The sequence below is a fragment of the Ascidia mentula genome, chromosome 4 (genome assembly GCF_947561715.1).
Source record: "Ascidia mentula chromosome 4, kaAscMent1.1, whole genome shotgun sequence".
NCBI lineage: Eukaryota > Metazoa > Chordata > Ascidiacea > Phlebobranchia > Ascidiidae > Ascidia > Ascidia mentula.
In genome coordinates this window covers 977,585-989,666 of record NC_138569.1, presented here as the reverse complement: position 1 = coordinate 989,666, position 12,082 = coordinate 977,585, and the positions used below count along the sequence as shown (strand labels likewise).

The window sequence follows — 12,082 nt, the reverse complement described above, 5'->3', positions numbered from 1 at the left end:
CACTTCATTTATTTATGCCTTGCTTACAAATTTCGGAAAAAAATCAATTTAACAACAAACTGGGGTGAAAATGGACGTGCTCAATATTTATGTGACCACCAGGCAATATAATAAAGCCTGGCGTCATCGCACTCCTTGTAACGCTTTGAGAGGCGTTAACATTTAATAGAAATGCTTCCTGGTTGACTGTAATGTCGAGGCATATCTTGGTTGCATCAGCGCACAGTAACCTATTGCTATCCAGTGACAACCAAGTATTAATCACAGCAATTGAATGCTGCGTTATAACAATGATTCAAACTCAGCATAGTAATCACAGTCCTTCACATGTAGGAATTTAATAAACGACAACTAAGTAGTTTTGGTATAATGACACACCCTGTTTTTTGCAAACTAAAAGGTATTTGTAACACTGTGTTGTTTCTTCTTTTTTAAAGTGAAGCCATTCATTGCATAATCCGGTCGGATAAAATGCATCACAGTACATATTAAAAAAACTATGTTTGTGCAACTCCAAAGGTTCAGCTCCGTTATAAACTTATTACATTGGTAACTCTTGAGCAAAGAAGGTGGTTCATAGCCAAGAGAGCAAAACACACAATGCACATGGGCCCATTTGCTTTCTGGCCAACACGGAAGTGCTATGAAAAAAGAAGTCCTCCCTGTAAACCGCCTTCCGCGTATTCGTCACCGAGCACGTTGTTTCGTGAGAACACCACTTAATATTGATCATCTTAGTTTAATCACTAAGCAAGCGGCACAGTGATTGTAGCAATTGATTAAATCGCCATATATCGGGGAAAATTTCAACAGTGTACACAAAAATATAATACGGAATTTCAAGAAATTACAGCCAAAGCTGTCAAACCTAACAAGTTATGGCATGTAAGAGGCAGATAAACCGGAATTTTTATACAAACAGTATTAAAATCGTCCAATTTTTTTCTCTTAGAGACTTTTTAATTCTGGGAAAGTAGGAAAATGTAACGAATGCACAAACGTTAAAACTCGACATACGTTCGTTATATCAGGTGACATAATTCAGGGTTTCCCAAACTTTTTTGGTCGCGGACCCTATTTTGTGAACCTGTTTTTTCTCAGGCCCCCTGTGTTACGTCACATCATTTTGCAACGTAATCAGCGTTGAAAATGCTACAAAACAATAATAACAATAACGTGTGAATTCTTACGTCATAGACGCGTAGTAAAAGAAAGAAAGAATTGTAAACAGCTTTGAAACGATATTGCAAGAACCATTCAAAAGTAGAGTAAAGCTTACGGAACCAATCCAGTTATGATCACTGCAGTCATTACTGCTGAAGCACTGTATAAAACGTACAAATTTTTTTACAGGTATAGTTACGGACCCCGGTTTGGGAACCCGTCTAGATTTTTTGCGTGGTTGGTTTCGGAAAAACTGTTTCTTATAAATCGTCAGAAGAAACTGGGCAAGTTAAGTAGATAAGCAATATAAGACACCCTTGTTGGTGCGGATTTTCCTTTCTGCCCAACGGGAAACGGTTACTTTATGGTAATCATTTTCATAACACATTCTCAATAAGCTTCCAGATTAGTCACAATATATACGACATTACAACATCAACTTGAACGCCAAACTAGGGATATTGTACACATACGACGTCACACGTCTTTCTTGAATACAACGTTTTCGGGATCTAAACGTTACAAAGAAATCTAAATAAAAAAAATGTGCTACAAAGAAACATTATTTTTTAGATATCGCTGTAATTTTCAGTTGTAAATCCGTCGGGGGCTGTTTAAGATCCCAAATTGTTGGTCATTTATCTGAGAACAAGAAAGTGTTCCTGGTTTCAAAACCTCTTTGTAATGAATGACCTAATTTCCGCCTATTCTGCTATTGGATACTGGGTTGGCGAAAGTAAAATCCTTGCAACAGAAACTCTATACGACGATAATCACATTCGTTTAATGACATTATTGAAAACACACAGTGATTGACAATAAGTGAACACATTATAAATTGAAAAAAACATGAATAGAAAACAAACAGATCCCGGATTATCCAAACGAGTATCAACATATATTTCTTTTTGGAAGCACAGGCTGGCCACAGTTTTCCTACAACATTAGTTTACACAGGGAAGTTAATAATCTTGAAAACAAAAGGAGAGTGTTCTCTTCCGTGAGGTAAAACATTAACCTAGCAGTATAAGGAAGTAAATGGTTTTGCTCGGATTATCGGGAAGTTCCAATCTACGACTTTTCAAATATTTTCGAACCAGCTTTAAAATCAATCAGAAATGAAAAAATGCTAGTTACCACTCAAATGATGTATGATCGTATATAATACAAAACACAAAAACAGTGCACTGTAATAACTTGCACAAATCCTTTTAGCAGAGAAGTCAAACACAAAGTTTAAGTTTAAATCTACTTGAACCAAATATAAAACCAGAATGTAGTAGTGTTCAGTACATTCATGTTCTCTTTCAAATCTGCAGTTAAAGTGTTTCTTAACTTGGACCAAATGTTTCATATGCTGATGCACTTTGGTTTACAGTTGTATTTTGATAAGTTGCCACATTGTGATATTCAGGTGTGTTTTCATATGTGGGTGTAGGTTGTTGAGGTGTGTTTTCATACACATGTGTGTCTAAATAAGCAGGTGCTCCCAGTGAAACCTTTGCAGGTGTTCCTTTCATTTTGTTACCTGCAAGATATCAACATTAATATGAAACAAACCTTTGGGTTTAATAACCCAACATTCTAAAACATGTTACAATTTCACACTTACCTGTTGATCTTTTGAAACAAACTACTGCAAGTATTATTGCAAGAATCACATCAACAACAGCTGCTACAGATATTCCAATAATCATTCCCAGTAGGCTGGTAGTGATTCCAGACACAGTTATTGTAATCAAGCTTGTTCCAATTGAATTTGTAACATGCAAAGTGTAGGTTCCTGCTGGCTTCTACAGTAAAATAACCAAACTAGGATTACAAAGAACTCACTGTGCATAGTTTGTTACATTACTTTCAACATACAGCAATAAAACTATATTATTTTAAATTTATTTTGGGATATATGTTAAATTATCACATTTTCCTACATCTATTATTTAAGTCAACCTTATGGGCACATTTTGCGATAAATAAGTATTGGTAACTGGCCTCAACTAAAGTAAACCAACCATTTTTGGATTAAAGGTAAACGTTCGTTTAATATTATACTACCTTTAATGCAACTTACAAGAACAAATAAATGATTCCCTACTGTTTAACAACATAATTTACCTTAATTTGATATGTGTAAACCGGTGGAGTACTTGACAACAGTGCAAGAGTTTCATTTCCACCTCCTTAAAAAGTATATATATAAATCAAATGTTAAGATATGGCAAGATTCAAGCATTACAAACCTGGTGACATTAAAACAGATGCATTAGGTGGAGGATTTGAATACACAACAATATTACATGGTTGGTTTGGTTGGCAGTTCAAATTGCTGTCAGTGTATGGTTGGTCTATGAAAATATATCAACTTGCAAAGCCAACATTAGCACAATTACAAAAACTATGCAATTATCATTTGAAATAGTGTAAACCAAATGTAAATTCACACATGATTTATAAAATGTCTAATTGTAATCATTAGCGTTGTGCAAAGTGGTCAATCATTCATTGGCTTTAATGCACATATAGCACAAATTGTTTAATGGGGAAAAAAAGATACAGAAACAGTTGCAGTAATTTTTGCAAAAGAACTGTTCCGCGATGGAATGTCTACAGTTGTGCTTGGAATACAGAAGTAGGTTGCTAAAATATGAACTTGTGTTGGAATAGAACTAATGCAACCAATAGAAACCTTCACTAAACACCCAGTTATTAACAGGTTAAGAAAGACATAAAACACAAAACAAAACTAATGATAATTAATTCATTCACTAGATACCATACACTAGCACAGTTAAGGTAATCCATTAATACAAACAAAGGCGTAGTTAATCTTATACAGAACAATTTGGGTCAGTTAAGATTTCTACTGAATGCTACATTTTGCAATAGTTTCCAAAACAAATTATTTACGCAACATGTCAAACAACACTATGGTTTTAAGAAAAAAAATACGAAAACATGCAGAGTGGAATAGACAAACTATTTCAAATTATCACCACATGCAAACTTTCCATGTTGCAAACTTACACTGAACATCAATGTTAATCGTTGTTTGGAAACTCCCAAACACATCAGAAGACTTGCATACATATGTACCAGTGTCATTTGGTGTAACATTTTTGGACAAAATGCTATCATTATTAACATCAATCCCATCTTTTGTCCATTTAAAGATCGTACCAAGATAACTTTGGTAATCAACAGTACATTTAAATTTAACAACATTGCTTTCATTGAGAAGCTTTGTTGTATTGCTATCAACTGTTTCACCATTAACTGTTATCTTTGGTTGTCCAGAATAAGAATGTTTTTAAGGAAAAAGTGTCTAAATTAAAAAAGAAACTTCAAAACTAACTTACTCAATGTTGGAACTGAAACAATTGAAATGGTTGTACTGTTAGAATTACCAATACCATTATTGGCTTTACAAGTTGCATAAATTTTCTGCTTATATTGCATGAATTGTTTCTTTCATTCAAGTTATCATATGACCAAACACATTGGGATTGGGGGTTTGAATCCACAATCAAATTTGTTTTTTTCTACAAACACACAAATTCATGTTCAATTCAGCTCTTGTTTATAAACTTATTACAAATATCATTTTTCAGACAGAATTCAGAATTAAACTTCGGTTTTAAAGATTGTCTAAAAGAACATTATTCCATTTTCAAACAACTGAAGATTGGAGAGTTTTGATCAGAAGACTCATCGCATATGTACCACTATCAGTTTGTAAAACATTTTTAATTGAAATACTACCCTTACTAACACCAACGCTATATTCTGTTAATTTGAAAGTTGTACTAAGATAACTGTGGTAGGCTACAGTATATTTAACAAATAAAGAATCACTTTGGATCCGAGGCTACATTGTTTTATCAATTATGTTGCCATCAACTGTTATTGTTGAGGTCCTGAATAGGAATGATGCAGAAAACTCTAGCTAGACAACATAAGACCAAACACATGTGGATTGGGGATTTAAATACACAAAGCAGTTTAGGTTTAGTGGTATTTCACAGAATAATGGTTTTCAAGTTCCTAAATTGGTCCCAGCACAGCGATGTTTGAAATTGATGGTGGATTTGAATACAACAAATACAAAAAGACAAATATATTTTAAATTTAAAACAAATGTCCATTGTCAAATGACCAACCACATTTATTGAGATTTGATTTAACTGACAGAATAAGCTGATACTGTCATAGATTGCAGAAGAATGTAATGGTTTGTTTAAGTAAGCTTTGTATAGTAATGGTGGAATTTGACAGTCTATACCATTGGTTCTTAACCTTTTTAACTCACCAGATCCCTTGGATCTTCTGCAAACATTAATCGAACCCCGATAACATAAAGAATAAGATAAGCAAAAATAGCAAACGAATTGGAACAGGAACTGAAATCAATCCAACACAATTTTATTGAATTTGGGTTACTGTGTCCAAGCAAAGCCTTTTTCGCATGCCAGGGCTATTATGTTTTTCGTTTACGGCAGTTAAAAATGCAATGGTTTCAAGATGGATAGAAATTACATGTCCAAGAATTCGCATATTAATTCATATTTAGGACGCCAGGGTGAGCTTCAAATTCGCAGTACACCAATGCCACCAGAAAATAACTGTCAAACCGCAGCTGAAAACGAGAGCCCATTTTTTTGTGAACCGGACCAGAATCTGCACCAGTTATTTGCAATATGATATAACCTAGGAATGTGCCAAAACAGAAAAGATTCACATATAATCTTATTTCTGTGTACAAATTCCAACAACAATGCACATATTTAGCCTAGAGACTGCAATGTCTATTGATTACACCACAGCATGCAAAAATATGTTTCAAAATGTTCATTTGTGCAGTTTGTTTATGTCAGCCATGACTACGAACGATTTCCAATTCACGCCAAGTGCTCAGCAATTACTATCTTAAACTCATGTGAGTACAAATAGTTGTCATGTTCATTGTTACATCACAGAAGTTAAATTATGGTTACAATCCAACCTACCCGTGCCTATTTAAGTTATAAACTAAATAGATTCTGGAATTAATTTAAAAGAAAAATATGATTCAAATGTTTGTTGAGTTTTTGTGAATCATTGGACCTTCGTCGAATCACAGAAACGTCACCATCGAAGCCCAGAGGTTCGATCGAACCCAGGTTAAGAGCCACTGATCTATAAAATAAATATTTGCTAAACTTACAAGTTACATTCAATCTTTGTGGCTGTGACCATCCCATGTTGTTTTTTATTTTTGTGTATTTTGAAACAGCTTGACATCGAACTGTTTTTCCATTCATCTCACGAGTAAGAGTTAGATTAACTGTTTCATTCTGAATAAAAAAGGCTGATAAAACAAAATATCATAGGATTAAATTTTATTATATTAGCTGCTTCCAACTAATGTACTTATTTATGTAAATACATTTATATTTTTTGAAGACCAGTCACATATTTTTTTAAATAGAAATTATATTTATTAACCTAAACTGCATGAAGCTACACTTAAAGAATTATCTTACAACTTTGTGGGTATGGTTTCCACGATCATCTTCAAAAATATATTCATAAGCAGGTGGAAATGATTTCATAAAAAAACATCCCATCCCCACAGTACTTCCCTCTTTTCCATTAAAACTCCCAGTTACAGTTGCAATTGGTGCTGTAATACAGATCACATGTTTTGCAACCACAGACTATAAACGTCCACATGGTATACATTACAGGTGTTCATTTTAGCAAAAGTGTTGGGGTGTTGTGGTGTTTATGAAAATGTCACAGGGCTATTTGTTGTACTACCGTTCCACATTGACAAAAGAACTCATACATATGCAAACATGTATAATTTGTGGCTTTCTTTTTAATCATAACGCCACTTTTTTACCATCCAAGCAGTCTACTTTATCATGTTACACTAGAAATATACTGAACATTTGCATAATTTATAACGCAAAACCCTTGAAATAGTGTAACCACCCTGCAGAGTATCCTCATATTACCTGACCAACATCCTAATCCTTCAGCCCCAAACCATGTTGCATCATTTTGACAAATTGTATCCTTGATACCAGGAGTTGAGTTACTGTAAAACAACTCTTGTCCATTTGTACAAACAAAAACTCCACTTGCTTGGTAAGTGTAAACAATTGCATTGATGTTAGGGCCATTTTGTGATGAATTGGATGGACAATCTGTGTCGAAAAGGTGTTGTAAATACAAACACAAAATAGTATATTTAAATCACTGATGCTGCCAGGCATGTTTAATTGCTGCAATGCAGCTCTCAGGAAATAATTTCATTATTTCAGCGTTCCAGGCACCATGCAGCAGCCTCATAGTATATTTAGTTTTCAGGGGTTCATGTAGCTTTAAAATCAATCCTTGTAGAATAATACTGTTTAAACGCCAATAAGTGGTTATTGTAAATTAGAGCACTAAACTAATCATATTTGTATTTTTACACCTGTAACACTAAAGTTAGACCAAGTCCAAATTCCAGCAAATTGCCACCCCAAGAGGGAATAGTTTGACATCACGTTGTAGAATGTTGTAGTGAAAACATAGAATTGCCCAGTGGTGGAATATTCACATCTGTAATAAATTAGAAACAATTACATGTCATTAAATTTATATATATTCAAAATATGCTGTTAGATAGAAGATACATAACTTGCATTTGGAATTGTGTTGCAAAAACTTTTAAAATCACAACTTCTCCAAGAAGCAATTTCAAAAGTCCCAATTTTATATTGACAAAATCAAATTGACTTCAACATGCCTATGACAATACATGTTTTGGACTTACTTAGTGGGCAGAGAGTTTTATAATGCACTTAACTGATAACCGGCCATACTGGTCAAAGCAAACCTTTGCTTAGTTTTGATTTTTTAACGACTTTCTTTAAACTAACTTCCATTTTCTTTTCTTTTTATCACATATATTGCACGACCAATTTTTATGTTTGTGGCAACATGCATGAGCTGTCAGTTATCCTATTCAGTAGGAGTATGTACTTGTTTGTGTCAGTGTTTAGTATTCTACTTGTTAGGATGTGTTTGCTATATGTTTATGTTAATGCTTTATGCTTGTATTCTATTTGAATATAAATAAGGTCTAATGTTATGTTGGAAATTGTAGTTGGATTGACTAACTTAAAGACCAAGAGAAGTTTACAAGCTTGACAAAATGTACATACAAATACCTAAACTTTAACAGGAATTTGGTATGCTTTAAGTTTTGAGCCTTTTGTTTGCCAACACACACTAAGCTAGGACTGTACCATCAGCGAAAACTTTAATAATATTTAGCTATTGCAAGCGGCTACACGTGAAGATTGTGTAAAAGAAAACATGTCAACCCAAGACAATGAGATTGAAACATTTTACAAAACAATGATTCTTAACTACCAGTTTCAAGAATAAACTTCAAAACCAAAAAAGTAACTGGATAGTGATAACTTTCATCGTTTATGTCACTTAACATATTTCTGCACCTGTTTCAGTGACATTTGGTATGCTAAATTTACCACTCTGTGCCAGCAATAAACAATAATTTCCTAGAAATTAGCACACAAACATGCACATATGGTTATTTCATCATACTTTTGTTTAACGACATGACTTTTTTTTTTAAATTTTACAACACCACTAAAATTTTTGAAAGTGCTAAAAGTTATTCTACAGTACTAGACATACCTTCGTTTAATATTTGCCAATGTTTCGGATTGGTTTCTGCATATTGCTGGACCATTATAAACAAAGGCGATTGTTTGTAAAACAACAACACAATTGTTTCAAAACATTCATACAATTTGTCTCATATTTTAAAATAGGAACACAAAGACAATTTACATCAAGGGTTTCCAAAGTGTGTCCTGCAAGCTAAATGTAGTGTTTCATTTATTCCACAGGTATGGTTTAATTTGTGTAGAAAATTGCCAGCCAAAGTGTGGATTAGACTTTTTTACTTTAAATTAAACTTGAAAATGGAGGTTAAATAAAATGCTTCACTGCCCTTGTTGGCAGTTTGGAAAACAAAAAAGTTAAGCCTCCAGGTTTCACAATCCTGGGCTTTCCGGGACCCACATACTACATGCTGAGATATTGTGGTTCGTAGTAGGTTAAATCTAGATTGTTTGTGACTCCAACTACTGATCAAAATCCTGCTTGGCAGTACATATGACAAACAAACAGTCAATATGTTTTATTTGTTTTGGGAATTCCACTAATTTGGTTGCACATTGTATCAGCAAAATCAGGGAGTTTTTTTTTCAAGAATCATTGCGAAACAGAATGAAGATAATATATAAAGAACTTGAACCAAGTTTTTAAATGATTTCTTTGCTGCACAGTAAGTAGTACCACACCATCCAAACTACCTGGACAGATAATTTGTGGAACAAGAAACATCACCATATCAATGCATAGATATCAATAAAATGTACTCTGTCATTTATAGGTAATACTAACACACCAGCAGTTGGAGAGCAGCACTTTGTTTAAGAGTAAGTACAGAATAATAGTTATAATTACGATTTGTGACTGATCTAGCATGGCTACAAGGCTAGTGAACCTTATAAGCTAAATGAAAAGGCGAAGATAACAATTATAAATGGCCTACACAGTGGGGCTGCCTTGCGTTGTGATAACATGTAACACTTCTGGATTGTCATTATGATGTGTATAAGTAACGGACAAGGTAATGTTTATGTTACCAAACCGTATTCTCCAGTAAACACTTACTTCTTGACTTTTACCAAACTTGAGGCTTGCAGATCCACTTGCAGTTTTCCTGACATATGACTGCAATACAGCATTACTTCCACGAGCTTGATATGGGTAAGGGGTAAGTGTGTTGTTTACAATTAAAGACGTTTGCCCTGCGGTGAAATAAACAACAACACTGGTCAGAACATTTTGTCTGAAATGTCAGCATATACATTTCTTAAAATGCCATTTAACCAAACAACAATATGTACATACTAAAAAGTTACCAATATGCTTTTTTGCATTATGTATATTTTCGTTAAAGCATATAAAATATATGTACTTGTGCCACTAAATATTCCATGTTCATGTAATGCAAAATGTGAGTAACCAAATGATGCACATCAGTATGATATAAAATTTTTCTATTTTTGGAGCCGCGACTTTTTTCTGAAACTTTCATTGAATTAGATCTGACTTCATAAAATACTCTTCTTTTACTTTAACAACATCAAATGCCAGCACAAATTACCTACACATCTTGGAAAGCAGCAATGTAGTCAATATTGACTACTTTATGAACTATAAAACGAAGGCAACTACAACGTTTATTCACCGCACCTCGCTTTAACTGGGCATGTTTCCTGACATGGTGCATTGTTACCTAACAAGCGCCATTTATTGTTAAATCTAAGGACGAAATGTTTTTTAGTGTGTACGTTGTAGCAATGGCATGTAAATTCCATGTGTGTTAAGTCAATTATTTTAGTAGTTAAACACGTTGCAAATATTACGCATGTACCTTTTAAAGTAAGACTCAAGAAAAAACTGCGCACGTGAATGTATAAAGAGGAATAGCGCGCCAACGCATGCGAAATAGAGTTTATTTTTATGTTTTTTTGATGGCGTAACCGCACATTTAATCCCTTTTTTGATTACAAATATATTTACCTTTCTTTCAAAGTAACAGTAATAAATCAACGGCGCGTACTACCGAAAAACTCGCATTCGCGTCCATAGCGTTACGCAATTGCGCAGGCCAGGAAGCCACAGTAACGATTGGCGCTAATACAGATCTACATATTTTGCAATGCTCGATCACAACTAACCTTAATTTGCAACGAAAAATCGGTGATTCCCCACCCAATTTTTAACCTTACAACCCTCTTCAAAGTTATTATAGGTCCGCAACTAACTACAACACTGCATAGTACTATGTTCCTAAATTAGTCATTTATTGGCCCAAGTCATACGTTTATACGATCACCAAATGTCATTTGACAGTTGTTATCCGAATTCAAGACAAAATGACTATGAAATACAACTTTAAAAGCACCAATGCAGTGTAGTTTTAGTGTTGCTGTTTGAACATTGATAAACATTGCTAACGTTTGTCAACTCACATTGTATGAATTGCATTGATTGCTTGTAATTTGCCACATTGCGGGGTAATTTACAAAAAGTGATCAAGCAAAGGCAGGGATTTTTTGGAGGGGAGCGAATTTTTGAGGAATTCTCCAATTTTCCGCTGTTATTTGTTATCAAACAGCACAAAATTTGAATCCCGCCTGGTAGTGCAAAATATTGTTTTGACACCAATTATAGCGTGGTGGTTTATCTGATTATCTTCTTAACTTATAAGTTGCAAATAGCTAAAAAGTGCAGTATCGTATAAATCAACTGACCTTCACTGAAGCAACCAGATAAGAGAACAAATGCAACTTGAAGTAATGGTTCCACGATCATGGTAAAATAAAATCTTTTACACAACAAATATCTCAGCTACCTGGAACCTGATCCTGCACACTAGTGTTAAACGACTGTGACACTATTCCAGGAATGGCGTTATCAGCTCTAATGCAACTGTATTAAGAAGATAATGAAATATCGCTCCCCAGTAACTTTCCCACAGAAGCTTTAGTCCATCGCATTGGCATGGCATAGCTATAATGTCTGCAAATTCCAAACTTAATTGTTTTCGATCAGATTGACATGATTTGCGATGTTTGTGCGACATCTTGTGGTATAATACTTTGCAGCGATTTATGCAATATATATTGCTGTGTGGTTGGGAAGGACTTTGGTAAGTGCAAAGTATCGATTGATGAAATGACGATTGTTATATTGTGTGTGATGTAAACAAAGCACAACAGAGATTCAATGGAGCGTCAATTTAACAATGGAACTCAGTCATCACGCTTATGAACCTCGAAAC

The 12,082-nt window shown here is 34.2% G+C and overlaps 2 protein-coding genes across 2 annotated transcripts in view; both read right to left on the bottom strand.

Moving 5' to 3' along the window:
- LOC145899853 (uncharacterized) overlaps positions 1-12,082 on the bottom strand; it is an 82,370-nt gene that overhangs the window by 12,957 nt on the left and 57,331 nt on the right. The gene's annotated exons all lie outside the window — the stretch shown is intronic.
- Positions 1,977-11,769, bottom strand: LOC145899166 (uncharacterized). Its single transcript, XM_082987891.1, has 10 exons — positions 11,553-11,769; positions 9,904-10,040; positions 7,625-7,752; positions 7,161-7,352; positions 6,684-6,823; positions 6,365-6,494; positions 3,405-3,509; positions 3,280-3,344; positions 2,777-2,957; positions 1,977-2,692 (listed from the first exon to the last, which is right to left on the bottom strand). The coding sequence occupies exons 2-10, from the start codon at positions 9,975-9,977 to the stop codon at positions 2,496-2,498; spliced, it is 1,212 nt and encodes a 403-aa protein (XP_082844017.1). The 5' UTR covers positions 9,978-10,040; positions 11,553-11,769; the 3' UTR covers positions 1,977-2,495.